Consider the following 24,013-nt stretch of genomic DNA (forward strand, 5'->3'; position numbering starts at 1 on the left):
CATAAATTGTCCACAATATATTGTTTAGATGGTAAAAGTAGTTTTAAAACTATATTATTTATATATATATATATATTTATAGTACATTGGTATATTGTAGAAGTATAGAGAAAAATTGGGAGTTTTATACATTAATGTGTTAACAGTGATTAAATCTTAATGGTGAGATTTTGGGAGATTTTTATTTGCTCTCTTTGGCTGTGTTTCCAGATTTTAAATTTAAAAAGTTAAAAATCATAACAGCAGCTGTGAGCTACAAGAAAAGCTAGCACTGCTAGTTGAATGATATTAAAACTTACTAAACCCCTTGTCAATTTTAGTATTAGAGCTTTTTAAGGTTTTTGATACTATTCTCTGACTTATATTTTGAAATTAACGATAACCTATTTGTTGCAGCTTGTATATGAGTTTTTCATACGATTTTTGGAAAGCCAAGAATTCCAACCCAGCATTGCCAAAAAATACATAGATCAGAAATTTGTATTACAGGTAAGCACATTATTGTGGTTGCATGTATTTGTTTTTCAGTCGATAACACTTTATCTCATTTTCTCTTGATGTTTGTTACAAAATCTTACAGTGACAGTTATATCACCCTGTAAACAAATATATACACATAAGTTAGTTTTCATTATTGCCCATTAAAAGTAATAGGTACCTCTTTAATTTATTGTTCTGGAAGTTAATTACATTTTAAACAACAAGGGATGCTAATGCCTAAATCCCTGCAGTTTTCTTTCTTAAAGTTTAATTATAAAGGAATTTCATTTGTATAACCCTAGTTTGTGTGAATCTTTATGTAAGCTTGAAAACTTCTCTTTGCATAAGGATTTTAAACTATTTCATACATCTGTTAAAACTGAGTAGGCATGGTCTAGAGCATAGGTAAGCTTTAATAAATAATCAGGGCTTCCCTGGTGGCGCAGTGGTTGAGAATCCGCCTGCAGATGTAGGGGACACGGGTTCGTGCCCCAGTCCGGGAAGATCCCACATGCCGCGGAGCGGCTGGGCCCGTGAGCCATGGCCGCTGAGCCTGCGCGTCCGGAGCCTGTGCTCCGCAAAGGGAGAGGCCACAACAGTGAGAGGCCCGCGTACCGCAAAAAAAAAAATAAATAAATAAATAAATAAATAAATAAATAAATAAATAATCAAAGTCAGGGTACTGGTGAGCTTTCACAACTAGGAAGTAGCACAGCTTAACACCTTAAGATTCCCTTGAAGAGATTAACTCTCACCTACCTGTTTGGAACTTTTCAGGGTGCCTACGTACTTTTCTTGATTTGTCATTCTACATTTTATAACTGTAAATCATATATTTTTACCCCGGAATTGGGTACTTTCATGGCCCTGAATATTTAGGTAGTATCTTCTTGCTCTTGTTAACGTTCATCTATAAAAATGCGTACTTGAGCCAACTGATGTATGGATTGTTGTAACTCCTTTCTGAGTGATTGATGAGATGCCTTATGTGGAAAAGAATAAATATCTCCTAGTGAGCCAATATGCAGAACTTCAAATTTAAAGCATTACTTTGGAGAAAATTGATCTCCTATGCCTTCCTTGGATAAAGGTTGATAACCTCAGTGATGACCTCATTCCCCCTCCTTAAATTAATACATTTAGAATTCTGGACATACTAGGTTGAGAAGCCTTGGAAAAGTGAGATTTGATACATAGCTAGAGAGGTAGTAGATAAATAGGTAGATTCATGGATCACCGGGAAATAGATTGATCCAGACCCTTATCCCAAGTAGGTAAAATGCCTTTCAGGCAAAATAAAAGCAAGACATAACAGGTCTGTGTTTGTATTGGAAAGTCCTTGCATTTCTGTAGCACTGTATAGTTGTCAAGTGCACCTTTACATGCATTATTTAATTTGATTTATACAGCGATCTACAGGAGACATGGCTAGGTTTTGTGCCCATTTTATAGGTGAATAAATCTGAGGTCTAGAAAAGTTATCCAGGTTTCCCCAGCACATTTCCTATTCTGGTTTTCTGTCCATTAAACCATGATGCCTCCTTGTGATTCCCTTTACCATAACTTGGAATGACTTCAACGCAGGAGTAGCCCCCATCTCTCAACACTGATGCAAAACAAGTTTCTCTTACATTTTTGGTAAATTAAAGTGCCCGAGAGGATCAGATAATGATTCAACAGTAGACACTGTGTTTAGTTGACATGGAAACAGTAAATCCTGCAAAGGGCCCAGTCAGTGCACTCTCGGTGGTCGATGGGTACTGATAAAGCTCCTAAAATTAAAACAACAGAGAAACCCAGACTTGGAAGGGACATTTGGGGTTGTCTCTTCTAGTTCTTTACACTGTGAATCAGTTTTCTTTGAGACACTGATGAGGGGTGACCTCTTCTTGCCCTTTTTCAGTGAGGAAGGGCCACATACTCAGGTAGATTGTTCCATTTTTGTTAGAAAGTTATTTTTTATGTTGAATCTCCCTGTACCTGATACCTTTTGGCCTTATTTCTTCAGAAGAGTCCCTTAGTATATCACTAGCCCAGGCATAACCTTTCAGGTCTTAGAACTCAGCTTTTGTATTTACTTCTTGCCTCTTTTTCTCTAAAACAGCAGTTACAACTCAAATGCCTATAGGCTCATTTATAATAGTCTGGTGGCCAGATGTCAGACAATAGGAGGCAGACCTGCTCCTACTGAAGGGAGCTTTGACTATACCTCTTTCTTCAGTTATTGCCAGACAGTTTTTTTTTTTTTTCCAAGAGAAATTTTTTTCTCCCAAATTCAGTTTTTTGTGAAATTTTCCGATAGTTTTAAAATCCTGTTCAGAATGAATTAAAGCCATCTGCCTTCTGGATCTAGCCTGTTAGCTGTCAGTGTGTGTTCTCTGCTCTAGACTGAGTCCTTAGTTCTGTCAACCCTGTCTCATTTGTCAGTTTTTGGTCTTCAACGTGTCCATTTGTCTTCAAGGATGACATCTATGTCTGAACACAGTGCCCTGAGCCTGGTCAATCTCTGAGCAGCTTAGAGTTGGGGGTCTCCATTCCCTTGTCTGGATGCTAGGGTTCTTAAAGGGGAAGTCTCATTAGCTCTTCTTGCTGTTCCATGACACTGTTAACTTAGGCTAATAAGCTTGTGGTCTTAACTGACTTCTAATTTAGTTTTACACATGCTGTCATAAACCCGTTTTCATTTTCCCTTGTTCATTTTACAGTTTGCTTTTTTATCTACGTGTAGGATCTGACGTGTATTCCTATGGAATATCTTATCTCCCCAGCCTTCTGAAGTCTTTCTGGATCTTGATTCTGTCATCCACCTTATTCACTGTGCCTTCCAATCACATCTGTGATTACTAACGATTGGTCTCATTGAAGCCATTGATTAAACTTGTTAAACTAGCCAGGACTCAGGATAGAAGCCTGTGGCATGCCTTTAGCAACTTCCCTTTATTTTAGCACAGATTCACTAATAACAGTGTTTGGATTCCCTCCTTGAGCCGGTTAGAAATTTACCCTAGGATGGGGGCTTCCCTGGTGGCACAGTGGTTAAGAATATGCCTGCCAATGCAGGGGATATGGGTTCGACCCCTGGTCCAGGAGGATCTCACATGCTGCGGAGCAACTAAGCCCATGCACCACAACTACTGAGCCTGCACTCTGGAGCCCACGAGCCACAACTGCTGAGCCCACGTGCCACAACTACTGAAGCCCGTGCACCCAGAGCCCGTGCTCCGCAACAAGAGAAGCCACCACAATGAGAAGCCCGTGCAGCACAATGAAGAGTAGCCCCCCCACTCACAGCAACCAGAGAAAGCCTGTGCACACCAACGAAGACCCAACGCGGCCAAAAATTAAATAAATAAATAAATATTTTTTTTTTAAAAAAGTATCTTAAAAAAAAAAAAAGAGGGCTTCCCTGGTGGCGCAGTGGTTGAGAGTCTGTCTGCCGATGCACGGGACGCGGGTTCGTGCCCCGGTCTGGGAAGATCCCACATGCCGCGGAGCGGCTGGCCCCGTGAGCCATGGCCGCTGAGCCTGCGCGTCTGGAGCCTGTGCTCCGCAACGGGAGAGGCCACAACAGTGAGAGGCCCACGTACCACAAAAAAAAAAAAAAAAAAAAAAAGAAAGAAATTTACCCTAGGATTTCCTCATCCTCACATTTAAAATTTTGGTTTATAAAGAGAGTGTAGAGACTTTGTCAGATGTGATGGTAGAAGCCAGAACTTCATGTTTACAGCATTCCCCTCCTCCGTGGGCCTTGGAACTTTATCATAAAAGGAATGCCAGAATTCCCTGGCTCTCCAGTGGTTAGGACTCTGCACTCTCACTGCCAAGGGCCTGGGTTCAATCCCTGGTCAGAGAACTAAGATCCCTCAAGCGCGGGCACGGCTGAAAAGAATAATAATAAATAAAAAGAAAAAGAAATAAAAAGGAACGCCATTTGTCTGCCACGGGGCATTAGTGAACTTCTGGGGGCTGCTATTGGTTTACTGGTAATGTTGCCCTAAGTACTTGGAAATCATGGCATTGATCATCTGTCCCCAAGTTTTGTGAGAGACAAGTAATAAAGTATAAATAGTGAAGCTCATTTACTTATGCTTTATGTTTTCAGCCCCTGCCTCATTTTTTCAACTTTTTTGCCTTCTTTATCTTCCCTCTGCTGGATCTGTTGATGAACTCAGCCTTTAGACCAGGGCTCACCTCAGTGCCTGCATCAGTTATGAAAGGATCAGGCAGGGTATTGGTGGAATTAATGTCACCACTGAGTGGTACTTGAATGTAATCATGTGACTAACCAGTGCACTAATTTTCATGTTGGGGATAAGCTCTGGTTGCCTATCAGCTGCCATCTTCCAAATTACCCTGTTCATTCATGTTCGTAACCTGTAAAGTTGGCCTCCTATTCCTTTTCCTTCTCTAAGTTTGCCCCAACACCTAGGAGTGGGGACTCAATCCCCTGCCTGCTTCTCCTAAGCTTCCTTCCTCAAGAGCTTTGGTCCCGACTTGAGACCTGATGGCAATGGGTGAGCCTTTTGGAGCTTGAGCGTTATTGCTGAGATTCTATCCTGTTATCCCCCATCCCACCCTACCGTCCTCTTCCTCTGACCACCATGCCTTAAATGTCCTTGAGCTGGCAGGTCCTTCATATGTCTGTACCATCTAGTCAGCTCATTCATTTTGCACACCCTCAGTTTTCCCTCTTTTTTCTCTACCACATGGACTCCCAGGGTGCTACCTGGTCCTAGCCTGGTTTTCTTGTGCCATGGGAACCCTCATACTTTTCCCTTTTGCAAATCAGGATGACATTCACTTTCTTCCTTTTCTTTGAGCAGATTTCTTATTCTCTGTGGATTCTCAAAGATCTCAAAAAGAGTTTTCAACTCAGAACTTTTATTTAATCGGACATAATTTATTCTAGCCACAAGATTTACACTTACTTTCTGTAGCAGCTACCTGTATTCTTTACAGTCTGTTCTGACTCTGATTCCTGCATCCCCAAAAGCAAAATAAGAATTGGGCTATTTTAACAGGATGTAGTGGAGAGAAACTTAGAAGGCTCTGGATTGGAATCCTTACTCCCCTATGTACTCTAAGTATATTTTAGGATCTAAGAACATGAGCTGTGGGATAAGAAGAAACTGCATTCAAACCCTGGCTTTTCTGCTTACTCGGCAATGTGACTTTCAGCAAGTTAATACACTTGCTACCAAGCACGAGTTTCCTCATTCATGACATGGGGATAACAGAATAAGTAAGATACTGTTCAGTAAAATAAGATATACCCCCAAACTGACAACTGTTAAATCTTCTTAATTGAATTGGCACTATGGATACAAACACAGGCTCCCTGCCTTCAGTCTTAAACAGGTACTGAAAACTTGGGCAGATAATTGACTATTCTGAGCCTCAGTGTTTTCTTCTGTAAAATGCCAATAACAGTTGTCTTTCTTATAAGTTACAAAAAAATAGGCTGTTATGATGATAAAATAATATGACTTGTATAAGTGTCTGCTGGTAGCATATATGGGGCCTAATAGTTGCTCATTAAATATCAATTCCTCTTTTCACATCCTCGTATTATACTACCTGTCCACATTGGTAGGATGTCTTATTTTTCTTGATTCCAATATTAGTTTTAAAACTTCCACCTTTTGAAACAAAAATTTATGTGAAACTTACAATAAAAATTTTGCAAAGAAGCCTTGAATAAATTTAGAAATATAATGTAATCCTAGGTGGGAAGACTTGCCATCATAAAAATGCCCATAGACTCTCCAAATTAATCTGTACATTTAGTGCAGTTCTAATTAAAATTTCAGTAGTTTCTCTATTTGAAAATTTCAGAGTTCATGAAATAAAAAGTTTTTGAAAAAGAAAATAGTGATACTTTATTAGACATTAAAACATACTGTAAAAGTACATTAATTAAAACAGCATGGTATGGGTACAGGAGACTGGAACATAGTAGAGGCTTGGGTGGAAAACACCCTTTTTAGTATGCTATAAAACTCATAAAAAATATATGAGTAAATAGATAAGATAGATACCTACCTACATACATATATATTAAATTGGTATAATGCTCTGAAGAGGAGATCTGATAGAATTCTATTGACTCAGATTGTGACTGAGCAATTCCATGAGAAGTAGATGTGTATGTACACCAAGCAATATGTATAAGGATATTGAATGTATTATTGTTAATGATTATTAGAAAATTGGAAACAATTTAAAAGTTCTTCAGTAGGGGTTGGTTGAATAAACTGTGGACATTCATTTAATGAAATATTCATCAGTCTATTAAAAGAATGAGGTAGAGCTACACATGATCTGTTTATAAATGAAACATGCACATTATGGAACAGTATGATATTTTGAACCTGAGTCTTGTTATTTTAGGGAAAAGGAATGTTTGTCTCTGCACTAAAAATTTTGGAAGGAGATACACCACGTTTTTATTAATTGTCTGATGGGGTGTAAGATTATGTGTGATGATCTTTACTTTCTAATTTCTATTTTTTGCATTTAAAAAATAGTGAACATGTATGTTATAATCAATAAGAATAGTCAAAATATTTCAGTTACAGCTACATTCTCATTTTGTTGCCTTGCATTTTTTGTAAAACTCAGCAATTTTTTGCATTAATCTTCCTAAGACTATTTTTTATAAGCCTATGCCATTCTTTTATACTTAACATTTTTTTTGTATTTCCTTCCTTTTATCATTTGTGCATGTCCTTTTAAAGTCTGAAGCTCGGTGGCAAGCTTCCTGTGTTGCCTCAAGGGCCTCTTTCAATACCTCTCGTTTTAATTCCTCAGTATGAAGCAATATAGATTAGTGGTTAAGTGTATAGACTGGTTTGGATTCAGACGCTACCATTTTTTAGTGCATGACCTTGGGCAAGTTATATAACTGCTGTATGCCTCAGTTTCCTCATCTGGAAAGTAGGTGTAAAATATCCATTATATGATGGTAATTATGTTGTAAGGTTCTTGTGCAGATTTAATAAGTGTATACATATGTAAGCACTAAGAACAATTCCTGATAATAGTAACTGTTCAGTAAATGTTACACTGCTGCCGTCACTACTATTTTTATTAGGATCAGTTCTTGTTTTTAAAACTTTCTTTACCATTATTTTCTAGAACAGCCTCAATCCAGGAAGTTACATGATGTTAGTCTGTCATGTCTTACCTAGAATGTTATCAATTTTTTGAAATCTAACTTTTACCATTCTAAACAATCAAAAAACCCTTTGGACTCTGCTTATATGGTTCTTCGTGGGCTGTTGGGATTTTTAAAGATGTTAAATATGGTCTCTTGTTCTTGAATTCTCATCAGTTCCACTTCACCAACTGATTTCTTCCCATCAGTGTTAGAAGTAAATGTTTAATTAGTGCCAGGAGCATGTACTTTTTAGTGTGTAAGAACCAGGGAAAGCGCATTCAAATCTTTACAGAGGCCAGACAAGTGATACATAATGAAGTAGTCTGGGTGTAACAGAAAGGAATTGATCAGTGGTGACCTAGAGAGCTTGGACCCTGCTGCCAATCTGTTCCTGTTAACTGTTGGCTGATTGCTAAGTGGGCCAAGTGTTGCTAGATTCTTCTGATTTTTTTAAGAGAACCTGGAAATCTAGATTTTTTTATGGGCCAGTCAAAATCGTCAGTGACTTGTACCTTTGAAGGGTTTGCTCTTTTTTCTTTCAGAATGGACTAGTTTTGTAGTAATTTTTGTTAAATCTAGATTTACATAACCTTTAGCATTTCTTATGTACTTAATCTAAGTCTTTACATAAGGAAGCTGTCAGAGACTTATTAAAGATTGATTAAATAGTGCCCTTGTGTCCATAGTAATGTTGATTTTAGACTTAGGTCGCTTAGCTATAAGTGTGTTGACTTGCCTAGGCTTTGGAAACAACCTTGTCTATTCCCAGTAAAGATAATTTTCATCTGCATTAGAGTGGTTGGGAAAATGGTTTCTTTATGACACTTCCCTCCCCCAAGACCAAAAATGAATTGCCAAACCTTGAATTATGTTACTGGGTGAATTGTCTGGTAAGAGTTTAGTAGCATATCTCTAAAGACTGCTTTCAACCACTCTGCAAGTCTGAAAAGTAGTCAGTGGTTGCTAAGAGATGTACTATTCAAGTATCTCCATAAACATATGTACTGCTGGAGATGGCTAGTTAGTAATTTGTACTTCACATTTGTGGTTATATTTAGCTTAAAGGTACTGTAATTATCATGCAAATTATGCAAATCATCCAGCCTGTCCTTAAAAGTGACCTTTTGTTATTGTGTTTTAAAAACTGAAGACAAATTGGACATGACACAAAACCAACCCATGAAAAAGTGTTAGGTTCTTAACTGAAATAAAATTCACGAGGCCTTGAATCTCAGCTCTAATACAAAGAACTATTTTCCAAACAAGTTCCTTGAATATGTCAGAATGCTTACATTTCTCTCTCAGAGTCTATAGCAAATAAAACTTTAGAGAGTTTATTTCTACCAGGAATTTTATCAGGTAGACATTACCAGTTAACAATAAATTGCCCCATCCCATCCTGTCCAACCTATAACTCAAAAACCTTAAAAAAGGGCTGTACTGCTCTGACTTCTGCATCCAGAGCCAGCTTGGTAGGCAAGCAGCTCGTGCAGGGGCGGAGGGCCCTTTGCTTAGAAGGACCTTGTTCATGGTTTAATGCTTTGCTGTTGCTGTCTTGAAATTCTTAGTATTTTTTGAACAAGGAGCAGTATGTTTTCGTTTTGCGCTGGGCCCACAAATTATGTAGCTAGTCCCTGCCTGTATCCCACTAAGTGCATCATTATGTACCATAACAACTCTTTCTTGAAATGCTGACCAAATTAAAATTTTAAATTGCAGGGTTTTCTTGAATCGGTTGGAATAAATGCTTGAGGGAGAATAGAATGGACTTCTCTACTTTGTAGGAAAAATGCTGAAATTAGGAGAGAAATAAAAGCCTGCGACTTGGCAGAGTTGTTCATGTTTGTTATGACTGACACCTTTGAAATTTTTATACTGAATTATAGGGGTCCTGAAGTCAGAATTGCTAGAAGCTTATAATGTGCAACCTTTTGATCCCTTGTCCATGCTGTGCTTGCTCAGTGGTTGCCCACAGGTCAGTTCATTTCATATGTTGGTCCTCTTTTTTATTTTTTTTTGTACGCCGGCCTGTCACTGTGGTGGCCTCTTCTGTTGCGGAGTACAGGCTCAGGACGCGCAGGCTCAGCGGCCATGGCTCATGGGCCCAGCTGCTCCACGGCATGTGGGATCTTCCCGGACGGGGGCACGAACCCATGTCCCCTGCATCGGCAGGCGGACTCTCAACCATTGCGCCACCAGGGAAGCCCCTGTTGGTCCTCTTGAGTTGTTATGATTCATGGGAGTCAGGCTGCTGCTGGCTCTTCTTTCTTGGTTCTGGGCTATTTTCTCCAGGTGCTTTATTACTTGATCGAGGTGAAGGTATTAGGAAGGTAATTTTTTTTCACCTAGCAGAGTAGCTTAAGTGAAAAACAAAGCCAGACATGTAGAGATCTGATTTTAGTTTGGTTTAAAACATTGAGAATACTAATTTCATTGATTATTTACTCTTTCTTTACATGAAATAGTGCTGGGCAGTTGCTTCTTTATGTAGAAGAGGATAATGGGCTTTTTGTTTCAAGTCTTTTTCTCATATGGTTTATAAAGAAAAATAGCAAGCCCTGCCTGATCCTTCCCCAACCCAGAGTCTCATTCCCTATAGGTAACCACATTCAAGTCTTCTAGCTGTTTCCTCATATGTATCTCCATACTTCTAAATAGCACTCTTACTGCCGTTTATTGATTTTTTTCATCTGTTCCTACTATAAGCCATTACATGTCTCCCTCTATATCTCCCTCCTTTATGTCTTTCCAATGCAGTTATGTCACAAAATTTAATTCAATCCAATTGTAGTGTTTGCATTAGTATGAATGTATATATGTTGTTCAGAGCCAAGGCACACATTATGCTATAATTACATTTCTTTTCTTGTAGGGCTTTTTTTTTTTTTTTTTTTACCCCCTAGAATTAGTAGTTGCCTTATTTTTCACTTGCTTGCTTTCTTATGTAGTCATCATTAGTTCATCCCTTAGTTCTCTGAGAGCACCATACAACTCTTTCCAGTCTGGCCCACTCTGATAACTAGTCTTTTTTATTTTTCTCTTGGAGGCCTTTTTTCTGGAGCTCCAATCATCCTGCTCTAGTTAGCACTGGTTGCTTTCTCTAGGCTGTATCTGCAGTGGCCATCCTGGGACTTACCTTTTCTGCACTATGTCTTTATTTCCTTGGTTTACTCTCTTTCGTTTTGGTGGGATACATACTCTAAGTGCTTCCTAAGAAAGCATGAATGGGATGTAAATTTTTTGAACCTGCTTCTCTGAAAATGGCTTTATTCTACCCACATACTTGATTGATGTTTTGGCTAGGTTTGGATTTCTAGATTGGAGCCCATCCTCCCTCAGCAGTTTTAAGGAATTGCTCTATTGTCTTCTAGCTTTCAGTGTTGGTGTTGAGAAGGCCTGTGCCAGCTAAATTCCTTATCCTTTATAGTGACCTGTTTTCTCTGTAAGCTTTTGTGATCTACTGTTTGTCCACAATGTCTGGAAACTTCAGAGTGTTGTGCTTTGTTGTGAGTCTTTGTTCATTTATTGTGCAGAGGACATAATGGCCCTCATCTATATTGAAACTCATGTACTCATGTCCTTTTTTCCTGGAAAATTACATTGAATTATTTCTCAGATAATTTCCTTCTCTTTATTTTCTCTGTTTTTCTGTCTCTGTACCCATTTAAAATGTCTGTTAGTCATGTGTTGGACCTTTTGGATTGATCCTTTAGTTTTCTTATCTTCTTTCTTCTGTTACAATCTTCATCGTTTGGTTATACTTTCAGCATAGATTTGCTCATTTTACTGCGCTAGTCCTTCTGAAACTTTTATTTCTGTTACATCTTGAATTTCCAAAAGCTCTATTTTATTTTCTGAATATTCATCTGTAATAGCATTCTGATTTTGTTTCAAGTATCTAGTAGATTTATTTATTTCTGGGGATGTTATAGGCTCTTTTTTTGCAGTTTTTTTCTGCTCCTTGCGGTATGGCTATTTCCTCTGAGTTCTTTATGATGGTTTGTTTTGGTCTCTATCTTTTCTTTGACAGTATTCATAGTTATATGTTAGTCCAAAAAAAGCCTCCTAGAACCTGTGTCTGTGAGTGTGAGTGTGTGTGTGAGTATGTGTGTGTGTGTGTACGCATAAGTGGGAGACACTTGGCACATTAGGCAGATGCCTTGCCGTTTCACTGAGAAACCTTCAAATATTAGTATATCTGCAGGTGTTTTCCTCTTGAGGCTGTCAATTTCCCCAAAAAGGGACCGTCTAATCTCCTGCCTCAATCAGAATTGAGAGCTTAGTTGGGGAAGGGCCTAGCAAAGGTCATGTCCTTCAGCATGCAGAATTTTATTAAATCCCATTATTTTCAATAACTGTTTTACTTTAGCTATATCTGATGTCCCCAAGACTAGAGACTTACTCATTTATTCCCTCCAGTCCTTGATTTTACATCTTCAGTACACTGCATGCATGGGACAGAGGATCTGGGAGGTCTTGTTACTCTTTCTCCAAGCTTTCAATCAGTTCTCCTGCTTTTAGCTCCTCACACCCTTGACATCAAATACATCTGGTGCCTTCAATTCTTATGCCTTTTAAGGGTTCTCTGGTGTGAACTGGCTTGCTTCTTGTTGGTGTCCCTCCCTGCTGGCAGAATGGAAGAACATTTAGCAGAGTGGAGAAAGAGGAAACCCCTTGCCATCTACTTTCCATCTTTGAGAGATGTGCAAATTTGTCTAGTCTGCTCTTCAATCCTTTCTGCCCCATGGATTATTTTCCATTTTTATTCTTTTTACTCTCACTTCAGGGAGTGTTCAAGAGGAGAGAGGTTCAATCCTCCAAGTCTAACTGAAAGACCCTAACTACCTTTTCATTTTGCCCTTTTAATTTCACTGTAGATTTATTATGAGGTTCAGGGGAGGTGATTTGGCTAAATCAATAGGCAGTTCATCTCTGATTGTTAGCTTCAGGAAGGCTGATTTTGTAAACTAGGAGACAGCATGTTGACAGGTCTGTCTTCGCTCTGTAATCACCCTGGAAACTCCAGCTTCGCTTCTTTGACAACAAGTTGCCTGTTACATTGTAGGGGGAGCATAGTCTACCTAGGCATTTACAGATACTGGATTATATTTTTCGTTGCTTTTTTTCTGTGGGAAGTGTTTGAAGTGTATATATGACTAAGCACACAAATATTACTTTGTTTTGGAAATTAGAGCTTATCCCACTCTCTCCTCTTTTTGGGCCTATGCACTGTTCTACCTTTTCTTTTGTCTCGTACATCATGAAACCATCAAGAGTGTATTCTGTAGAGCAGCAGAAAAGTAGTTTATATACTGCAATTCATCTTTCTCAAGAGAACATAGAATATATAATATTTGTGGCTTTAAAACTCACTCAGGTTAGGTGCCTGGTAATACATTTTCTTTGAGGGCCTAATGGAAACATTAGTTAAATAATTTTTGTTTAATTATTATGTGTTCATTAAACTCTTAAAGATTAACAGTACATAAGCATGGTTGATTCAAGTTTTGCTAAAAGTACACCCCCCCCAACTTTTTCCTAGTTAGTTGCAAATTACTCATTAAGCCCTTTTACAACACTTGAAAATAGAAACCAACTAAAAAAATAGAACTCAAAGGTTAATTATTTCTATTAACAAGGAATGGAGTGAGTAGGTTAGAAATCTTCTGTCATTTTATGCAGGCATTAGGTAAGAGATACTGAGCCGGCGGGGCCTTTTTTGCCCATAGTGTTCACATCTTTCTTTCTTAGACCGTTTCTTGTGGAAATGTGTAGTTGACTTGCTCATTGCTTTCCTGTGGACTCCCAAGTTTGTTCGTGTGTATGTGCACGTGTGCACGCGCGCAGCAAAGAGGACAATCCCTGGTGCGTGCAGAGATTGACTGATTGACTGGTTGATTGATTGCATGACAAAGTAGGCAGAGAGATGGCAGGTATTTTAACCACATCTTCTGTTTAGATAGGCTGCTTCTGAAGGTATGTGTTATTGAATATCTGCCGTGAACACTTCCTTCATCTCTAACCCCTAACTTCTTCATGGATGTCACTTCCTATAGCAGCCTTTCCTGATCACTCCACTTCTCCCAAATAGAGTAGATGTGTCTGCTATGTATTTATATAGTATCCTGAGCCACTTACCATGCTGCTTATTTCCCTATATGCCTCATTGTGTTAGGCTCTGTAAAAGCAGTGTTGCTCATCATTGTATCCCTGACATCTTGCCCGGTGACTGGCGACATACTCATTTGAAATATTCATTTTTTGAATGTATGCATGACATTGTACAGTCAAAAATTTTGTCTGTCTCACTGCCCAGTTTTGAAGACCATTCTTCAGTTTGTGCTTTCTGCCATTATGTAAAGGGATATATATATATATTTTTTGTCTGTAACTCTGTCTTTTGTTCAAAGAAAAGCACCAAAGTAGATGATTTATTTGATTACTGCCCACTGAGTTCTTCTGCTGTTGGTCTCAGCCTCAGTTTTAATCACCTGAAATCATGCTTTAGTCTGTCTTGATAGCTTTTTTTGGTAATTAAGGTAGTCTCTCCATTTGGATGCTATCTATATGCTCTTGAAATGTTTTGCTATAAAGTCAACATTAGAACTATGAGTTTTGTTTTATTGCAGTGATAATGAAGGTATGAAGAACTCAGTAAAATTCAAACCAGTCTCCAAGTTTGTTCTTCAGCTAGAGGAATCTGCCCACTATTGTTTAAAAAAAAAAAAATAGCAGCCTTATTGAGATATAATTCATATACCATCAAATTCAGCCTTTTAAAGTTTACAGTTTGATGTTTTTTAATATATGCCACAGAGTTGTGTAACCATCACTGTTATATAATTGCAGAACACTTTTTATCATTTCTCAAAGACACACCATACTCATTAGCAGTCACTTCTCATTCTGCTTTCTGTCTCTATGGATTTGCCTATTCTGGATATTTGATATAAATGTAATCATACAATATGTGGCCTGTTTGTGTCTGGCTTCTTTCGCCTGACATGATGTTTGAGAGGTTCATCCATGCGGTAACATATTTTTGTACTCCATTCCTTTTTATGGCTGAATAATATTCCATTGCAAGCACACTTTGCAGCAGTTGATGGGCATTTGGGTTATTTCCACTTTTTGGCTATTATGAATCATGCTGCAGTGAACATTCATGTACAAGTTTTTGTGTTGACATATGTTTTCAATTCTGGTAAGATGTGATCTTATCAGGATTCAGTTATTGCCTTTAGATTACAAATGCTTGGGAACTTAAAAATAATGTTACTCATGTATAACATGCATATGGAAATCGTAAGTGTTTACCTCAGTGGTGAACACACCCATGTAATAAGAGCCAGGGTCTAGAAAGAGAACATTGCCAGTATTGTTGGGAACTTTGATGTTTGCTTTGATGTGGGTTATCTAAATTTACTTGAATGCTCTGGCAGAGCTGAGAGCTTAACTATATATTTGGAACATAAGCTCAGTAGATGGCTTATTGTATAGAATTGTGGTGATTGAGGTAATGGACTCTAGGGTCTCAACTGCTTGGGTTCAAATCCCAGCTCTACTGCTTGAGACCATGGGCAAGTTACTTAGCATCTCTGTGCCCCAATTTCCTCTTCTGAAAAATGGGAGTAAGACTACCTCATAGGGAGTATTAATATAAATAGATTGCTTAGAAAATTGCTTGATGATCACACTAAGTTCTGTGTATGTGTTCCTATTATTATGATTATTGTTATGATTGTTATTATTGTGTATATCTTCTCTAGAGTATAAGCTACCCTTGTCTGACTTATTTATCACTGTATTCCCAAAGACTAGCACTGTGCCGGGCACATAATAGATTTTCAATAGTTTTTTGAGGAAGGAAGGAAGGGAGGGAGGGAGGGAGAAAAGAAGGAAGGGAGGGAGGAAAGGAGGGAGGGAGAAAGGAAGGAAGGAAGGAAGGGATTTTAAATAATGAGTGGCAGAATTCCTAAATACTTTTCTGAAACTGCTTTTGACAGCTACACTGTCTTTTATTTGCAACAGCTTTTGGAGCTGTTTGACAGCGAAGACCCACGGGAACGGGACTACTTAAAAACAGTCTTACACAGAATTTATGGCAAGTTTCTTGGTCTTAGAGCATTTATCCGAAAACAGATTAACAATATTTTTCTAAGGTAAGTGGAGGGTGGGGGGAGAAGGAGAAGCAAAGTTGGTGGTTTTATAGAAGTATTAAGTAAACCTCAAATATTTGACCATAGTGTATTGACATTTTTTTCTTTTTCTTTTTCTTTTTCTTTTCTCTCCTCTCCTCCCCTCCCCTCCCCTCTTCTTTCCTCTCTCTTTTTAGGTTTGTTTATGAAACAGAACACTTCAATGGTGTAGCTGAACTGCTGGAAATATTAGGAAGGTAAGCACATTTTTATCTAATTGATAATCTCAGGTGAATGTCGTTGTGACAGGTTCAGGTGGCACAGGGAAATGCTACCCCAAATCCCTTGCTTGTATGTACATCGGGTCTCATCTGTGCTTATAGCATGTTTCCCAGCTGACTCTACAAGACACAGTTTTGTGTTTCCCTTGTTCCATAATTATGAATTGCTATTTTTTTTGAATGACTGAAAGAGCTAACAGTTATTCATTATTCATCTAATTGCAGTCAGGCCAGTTACTTCAAACCATCTTATTCTTGTCAGTATTGTTTCTAGGCTACCTCTCCTCTGCCATAATTTTTGAAAGTAAGTTTATAATAAGTTAGAAAGATGGCCATTTTCAAAAGGTCCATGTACCCAGGTGAAGTTCTTGAACAGCTGCTGCCTGGAGTAGTGGAATGAATTGGAAAGAGACAGCTGTTGTATGGGTTTCTACACACAAGAGAGCTAATGTAACTGGACGATGTGATTACTTAGTCTCTCCTCCTAATATGAGGAGAGAGGGAAGGTGGAGTCACACGGTTCTCTCTGGGACTTCCCATAGTTGGGCTCTTTACCCAGGGGTATTCTTGGCCTGGGCCAATTTCAGGAACGGGAAGGAATGATGTCTGGAAATGGAAAGGGTCATCAGTGAGCAAGGCAGGCGATTATTTGGGGAAGGAAAAATAAAGAGTTGTTGAAACAAAAGCTTTTGGGAGCTATCCAACTAGGTGTAAGAGCTCAGGAGCCTTTGCTTGGAGATCAGAAGCAAATTTCCTTCTTTTAAATTTCCTTCCTACTTAAAGATATTATTTAAAGCAACTAAGAAGTCTTGAATGCCACCGGGGTGGGTTTTGGGTTGTTCTGTACTAAACATAAACTGATTAAGATTTAACCTAATCTCAAAAGAACAGTGTCTCAATTTAGCTTGTTGTGGTAACATTGCTAATTCATGTCTCTTTTCTTTTTCCTAGTATTATCAATGGCTTTGCTTTACCTCTTAAGGCAGAACACAAACAGTTTCTGGTGAAAGTGTTGATCCCTTTACACACTGTCAGGAGCTTATCACTCTTCCATGCCCAGGTAGAATTTTGTACAACTACTTTTGGAAGCAAAATAAAGTTTGTAAACCCAGTGTTTAGTTGATATTGTTATTTACTTAATTTACACAAACAAAACGCTTGTTAAAGTTTAAAGTATTCCCCAAGGCAAATAAAAATGTGTATATATTTTCCTATGTATAGGAGTGTCATGGGAATATTTTTCAAGTGGGAGGAGCATTTGTTTAATCATATCATTTTACAGAGAGAACTTAGATACTTGCCCAAGTTCACACAATTATATACTGAACAGGTTGCATATAATAAAATGTAATGAGCTTTTCAGATTTGTACCTTTGGACATGTGTAATCATTTTGGGATGTTCTTGAATCTTTTAGCTCATCCTCATTTTGCATTAGTCTATCCTTGCCCTTTGCCCCCTCTTCTAGTTCATTCACCATTTCTTTCTCACTTGCTATATACAAATAACACTCTCACAAGTAAACAAATCAAGCAGTATTTTCACTTACTTTTATTTTTAGCCTCCATTACTTTAAAAAGCATACCCTGTCTAGTCCCCACTCTAATTTTCCTGCTAACACTGCCTTGCATGGTAAGCATGTCACTAGGAGGTAGATAAATGATCTAGTGGCATTTTAATTTTACCAGTTCAAACCTCTGACGCCCTCCTCCTTGCAATGGGAATGTTTTGAGTTTGGGTAAAAACGTAACACATTTTTCAGAGTGATGTTCCTCTTTAAATGTGAAATGCTGTGTTTTGAGGAAAAATTAGTCCATATGCTTCTAATTTAGAACACCATCAAAATGTTGTTTCGCAAGAGCGGATTTCTTGTCCAAGAATCTCTACGAGCCCTTTTGCAGATCTTGTCTCTAGTTTTTGAAATAGGATATCACACTTCATGATCATTTACAAATTCTTACCTCAGTGAGTTAGCATCAGATGTAGAACTCTTCGTGTTTGTCCAGGGCTCTACCTGTGGCAGGTACAACCTTTTATCTTTCTATGAAGCTGCTTCAGCTTGCGCGTGCCATTTCATGCCACCAGCAATGTTTTTAGTAAGTGCCTGCTTCTCATATAGGACTCTTCTGGAACCACAGTAAAACCCAATACTGTTGATGTTCCAGCAAAGAGAAAAGAATCCCATGAGATGTAGCTCAAACTATATGTAGATGAGATACTTTCAGAATATACTGGATGTGCTGTTTCACCTCTGCTTTTCATTAGCTGAATATTTCATGTCCCAATATTCTTTTTAAAAAAATTTCCCTGGAGCCTTGTTAGTGTCAATCTTTGGCTTGAAAAAGTAGCTTCATATTCTGCTTTATATATATTTTATTTTAAAAATGAATTGAATGTGAAGTTATTAAAACCAGACTCTGGAAACTTTTTAGGGCTTTTTAATAATACATCTTTGAGCCCTGAGTATATAGAATTTCCAATTTTGTCTTTTGTCTGTTTGTTTCTCCAGCTGGCATATTGCATAGTACAGTTTCTGGAGAAAGATCCTTCACTCACAGAACCAGTAAGTATCTTTTCCATAATTTCGAAAAACTTCAGAAAGACCACTTTTCATGGTATATATAAGAAAATTAAATGCAATTTGTATTTCTCCTTTTCATTTTAGGTTATTAGGGGATTAATGAAATTTTGGCCCAAAACATGTAGTCAAAAAGAGGTAAGTGCTCAATGTCAGTGTATTAATAGCTTACTAGAGCACTAAGATAATAAGCATGTATAAAAATGCATTATCTCCTCTAATCCTCGTTGTAACTCAGCAAGGCAGGACTGTAAATATTCTCATTTTACTAGTTATGAAACTGCTATTTAGAGGTTAAGTAGCCTGCCTGGGTATGCTAAGTACAGGTGATTAGGCCACAACCTGCCTCCCTGATTCGTGAACTCTGGGCTTTTACCCTGGGCTGCTCAGCCCTGGGTAAGCCCAAGGCAGACCCCAGCCATGTATCCAACTGTCTAGGTCTACTGATGTCCCCTTCCTAGTGACCACCTACATAATATGAAGGTTCTGCTGTCACTGTTGATAGATGCTACAGCAAGCTGCCCCAATACCTACTTTAAAGCATCATGTAGGTGGGATCTTACTATGTACAATCTTAAATATATTACAGACCTTTAGTTTCAGCTGTTCACAAGTGGCCCTGGAAATCTCTGATCTACAATCATTTGTACTTTTGCCAAGACCTAAGTGAGCCTGTGCTGTGTGAGGTTTCTGTGGAGGAAGTGAGGCTCTTAGCTTCGTGGTGAGCCTAGCTGGGCACCAGATCTGCACCCACTTTTCTGAAAGGTTAGAAACCATATGGAAAATGGCCCAGAAACAAAGGTCAACTGTCAGTTTTTCATTTGGAGAGTATTTTGGAAGAACTTCAGAATGTTTCTTAACAAATGGCAAGGCTCGACTATATTTTGCTTTTAACAGAAACACCCTCCTTCTCAAATCAGCTACAATTCTCCAAAACCCTACTTTACACATTTTCAGAAAATCATCTCATTTCTTAATACCTGTTAGGTAAGATTAAACTATGCATTGCTACCCAGATGCATCTCAAGATATGAAAACGTCACATTTCGTACTTTAATTGCAGGCTTAATTTTTTTTCTAGGCAGTTATTTCTTCATACCTAAATATGAAAGTGGTTTTTATTTCTCTGTCAGTTTTCCATTATATTGAAAACGAGTGACCCTACTGTTGATTTGACTCCATTTTGTGATCTAAAAGCTCTGGTTTTGGAGGCAAATGGTACTGAGGTCACAAGATTCATTGTGCTCTGTAGCGAGTGAGTGTGTTCCTATGTATATGTGTGTTAAGTGTGGAGATTGGGTCCGTGTGTGCTGAGGGGTTTAAAGTGGCATGTGTGTGTGGCTGATCCTCCTCATTTGTGTCTCTCTGACTTTGTGTTCTGCGAACTGGTGTCTCTTAGAGGAGCGCCTAGCACATAGCAGGGGCTGTAAGTGTTTGGCAAATATTTGCATGTGCTGCTGCCGTGAGCTTGGTCCGTCGTGCCGGAGGGCCACTTGCCCACTGTTTTAAAAATATGGAGGAGGGGAGGAGAGCCCCAAAGGGATAGTCTGTTTCCCAGGGCCCTGCTGCAGTGTGTAAGTACCCCTCATTCTGTATAATAGATGTAGTACATAGAGTATTTTTTCCAAAGTAAATAGAATTACATTTTCAATGCCATAGGGAATTTGTTCTTAACAAGTACTCTCTGGTGAATTCCTTGTGAATTGAACATCTAGCATAAGTTAAACCTTGATTTGTTTTGTTCATGTTTGGTTTTATATATAAATTTTCATTATATTAAAACTGCAAAACCCTCATTAATCCTCATTGTCCATATGGATTTTTTAATCAAGCACCTGACACTTTGTGTTTTGCATGTACTTCCAGGTCATGTTCCTTGGGGAGCTGGAAGAAATATTGGATGTGATTGAACCTTCACAATTTGTTAAAATCCAAGAACCTTTGTTTAAACAAATTGCCAAGTGTGTCTCTAGCCCCCATTTTCAGGTTAGTAATAAGAGGGCATGAGCCAGAGTGGCTTATACAACATGTATTATTTTGGTAACGTTTCATTGGTATTGAAAGAAATGTATTGGACACTAACTACCTGTTGTTTTTATTGGCTGTTTTTTCACACGATAACAATACTTTTGGTAATCACCACCTTCATCTTGAACACTTGCTACATGACAGCCACTGTGATGGTGCTTTCTGTCCAGTAACTTGAATTCTCATGACCACTCTGCAAGGAGGGCATTATGATTTTTACAGATGTAAACACTGACCCTCAAAGTGGTCAAATAACATGTCTCAAGTAAAAGGGCTGAATAACTGGTGGACTGGTAGGGCTTCTATAGTGTGTAAGAGAGAATGCTGAATAAAACTTAAAAGAAAAAGAGAATGCTGATATTCTATACTGTGCTAGATGTTGTACATACATTACTCCTAAACTTCAAATTATCCTCTGAGGCTTCCCCCCCACTTTCTAGATGAGAAAAATGAGGCTCAGAGAATGATTTGCTCAAGTTCCCCAGTTAATAGGGAGTGGGGGAGTCACATAGGCATCGCTTCTGGTGACAGCCCGTGCCCTTCCTGTGGCACCACTCTGCCTCCTTGTGGCCGCTCTGGGAGAACACAGGGAGGGTGAGCCTGGACCATCCTTTTCTCGACTGGGGACATTTTAGCAGTGCTGTGGGACCCACACTGGAGAGAAGAAGGTAATCTTGGGTGAAACACGTTAGGTTTTTTACTTTGGCTGTCTCACCAAAGGTCCAAGTCACAGACCTAGAGAATTGACTCTTTGTATACTGCCTGTTGATTTGAAGAGACTTGTTCAGATTGTATTTGGCAGCACAGAACCCCATTGCTAACATGGGGGACTTGATGGTGGACTTTTCTCTGAGCTGTCATTATCCTGCATAGTTAGAGACACTGGCTGTAGTTGTTGTTTTAATTTTTGACCTAAAGACGTCTTAGTATGTCAGGTCAGTGATCTTATGACAACTTTGCAATTGTACCACAAAGCCAAAAAGCAAACAAACAAAGAGTAGAAACCATAACATGAACCATTACCTTCAGATGATATGACATGTCTAGATTTTTTTAAGAATGCGGGACACTATGTAGAAGTTTTACATATTACACATGGCCTGTGGTGCTCAAATATCTGGATTGTTTACCTTATTTTTCAGCTTTTATCATGTGTTTGTGGTAATGGAGGGCAAAGAGCAGGACTCTCTTTTCAAATGAGTACCACCAGGGAGCCTTAAATGAAGCTCAGAAACTTAGAAGGGAGACAGAGTGTCATAATTAGCTAGGGCTGTATCTTAGGGCTACTCTAACAAAATACCACAGACTGTGGTGGCTTATAAACAACAGAAATTTTTTCTCACTGTCCTGGAGGCTGGCAGTCTGAGATCAGGGTAGCAGCACAGTTGGGTGAGGGCTGTCTTCTGGGTCGCCGACTTGTTGCTGTATCTTCACATGGTGGAAGGGGCTAGGGAGCCCTTGGGAGCCTCTTTTAAAAGGCACCAATCCCATCGTCTTTGGAGGTTAGGATCTCAACGTAGGAATTTTGCGGGGACACAGACATTTAGACTGCAGCAGGGGGCTTCCCTCGTGGCGCAGTGGTTGAGAATCCGCCTGCCGATGCAGGGGACATGGGTTCGTGCCCCGGTCCGGGAAGATCCCACATGCCGCGGAGCGGCTGGGCCCGTGAGCCATGGCCGCTGAGCCGGTGCGTCCGGCGCCTGTGCTCAGCAACGGGAGAGGCCACAACAGTGAGAGGCCCGCGTACCACAAAAAAAAAAAAAAAAAAAAAAATAGACTGCAGCAGGCTTCCATAACAAAACACCCCACACTGTGTGTCTTAAACAACAGGAATTGATTTCTCATAGTTCTGTAGGCTGGAAGTCTGAGATCCGAGTGCCAGCATGGTATGCTTCTGTGAGGGTTCTTTCTGGCTTGCACATCTTCTCACTGTGTCCGCACATGGCCTTTCCCTCCTGCATGCTTGAGGAAAGAGAAGGAAATCTCTCTTCCTCCCCATATAAGGCCACCAAGCCTATCGTATTAGGGCCCCACCCATATGACCTCATTTAACCTTAATTAACTCCTGTCTCCAAATGCACTCACACTAGGGGTTAGGGCTTCAGCATTTGGATTTCCTGCAGGAGGGGGAGACGGGGATGAAGGTAGGGGGGTGGGGACACAGTTCAGTCCATAGCAGAAGGAAAAAGAATTTTAAATTCCTTGACAGAAGTGAAACTGAGAACAAAAGAAAGAAGCAGAGTTAAAGAAGTTCTTTGTTCATTCATTGAGTGTTCATTGGTTCAACCAGCAAACATTGATCGAGTGTCACTCTGTGTAGTCAGATGTCATGCTCACTACTTGCCCAGGTGTGGCATTGAGGTTAGAAGGCTCTGAGCTAGAGACACTGCACTGTGTGTGCGCGCGCGAAGACAGTGGGTCCCAGGAAAGTAGTAGGTCTGTCCTGCTGTCAGACATGCTAATTTTCACTTTGCATAAACAGTGCCTTTCCTCTTTAAAGGGCTTTGCTGAATACTGACTCTCTTTCTGTAAGTGATTTTACATATTGATACCTAGATACATCGAGCTCAGGATACTTATTAGCATTAAGTAGCAGGTAAATATTAGACTCATAGTTGGATATAGGAAAGGCCTAGGTCTCTCTGCCTTTACTAGCATCCTCTCGTGGTCTCTTTAAAAATTTCCCCTATGGGCTGTTTTCGGAACAGCCTCATCCCCATTCCTCCTCTTCACCCTGCCCTTTCCTTGCCTTGTGCTCTACCTGCCTCAGCCACGTGGATGCTTCATGTTTCTAGCCACATTGTCCATGTTGGTGCGTCTGCCCCCCTTTCCTGTAATTCCTTTGGCCTGGAATGCCCTTTGCTTCTTTCCTTCATCCTTCAAAGCCCAGCTTCGAAGCTATGGCCTATGGTACATTTCTGCTACTCTTCCTTTCCCCCGAGTCATCTGGATTGTTCTTTCTGCTCTTTCCTCTGTCACTTTATTTCTAAATCTGATACAGCATCTATCACAATTCATGTTGGATTGGGGATCGTGGAACCCCCTTTCCCTACCAGCACACGAGCTCCATAGGGATAATAGAGTGAAGCGGTTAAGCAGGGACTTAGGGGGTCTGTCACTTGCTAGCCATGTGACCTTGAGGCTATGGCTTATCTCCTCTGAGCCTCAGTTTCCTCACTTGCAAAATAGAAATAATGGTACCTACTCTGTGTGTTGGTTGTGAGGATTAAATGAGAAAATATGTAAGTGAAACACTTACCACAGTGCCTGGCATATAGTAAATATTCAATAATAGTGAATTATTTTCTTTGTACTCTCAGTGTCTAGTGCCTTAGGAGACCCAGGATTTT

The 24,013-nt window shown here is 39.4% G+C and overlaps 1 protein-coding gene across 3 annotated transcripts in view; it reads left to right on the plus strand.

The window, feature by feature from the left end:
* Nucleotides 1-24,013, plus strand: part of PPP2R5E (protein phosphatase 2 regulatory subunit B'epsilon) — a 159,243-nt gene that overhangs the window by 124,844 nt on the left and 10,386 nt on the right. For all 3 annotated transcript variants that reach the window (XM_059059079.2, XM_059059081.2, XM_059059080.2), the window contains exons 5-11: nt 397-489; nt 15,671-15,801; nt 15,975-16,034; nt 17,010-17,118; nt 18,567-18,620; nt 18,723-18,773; nt 20,502-20,621. In XM_059059079.2, coding sequence (XP_058915062.1) covers nt 397-489; nt 15,671-15,801; nt 15,975-16,034; nt 17,010-17,118; nt 18,567-18,620; nt 18,723-18,773; nt 20,502-20,621 — 618 coding nt within the window. The remainder of the gene's footprint in view (nt 1-396; nt 490-15,670; nt 15,802-15,974; nt 16,035-17,009; nt 17,119-18,566; nt 18,621-18,722; nt 18,774-20,501; nt 20,622-24,013) is intronic.

The sequence above is a fragment of the Kogia breviceps genome, chromosome 3 (assembly GCF_026419965.1).
Source record: "Kogia breviceps isolate mKogBre1 chromosome 3, mKogBre1 haplotype 1, whole genome shotgun sequence".
Classification (NCBI taxonomy): domain Eukaryota; kingdom Metazoa; phylum Chordata; class Mammalia; order Artiodactyla; family Physeteridae; genus Kogia; species Kogia breviceps.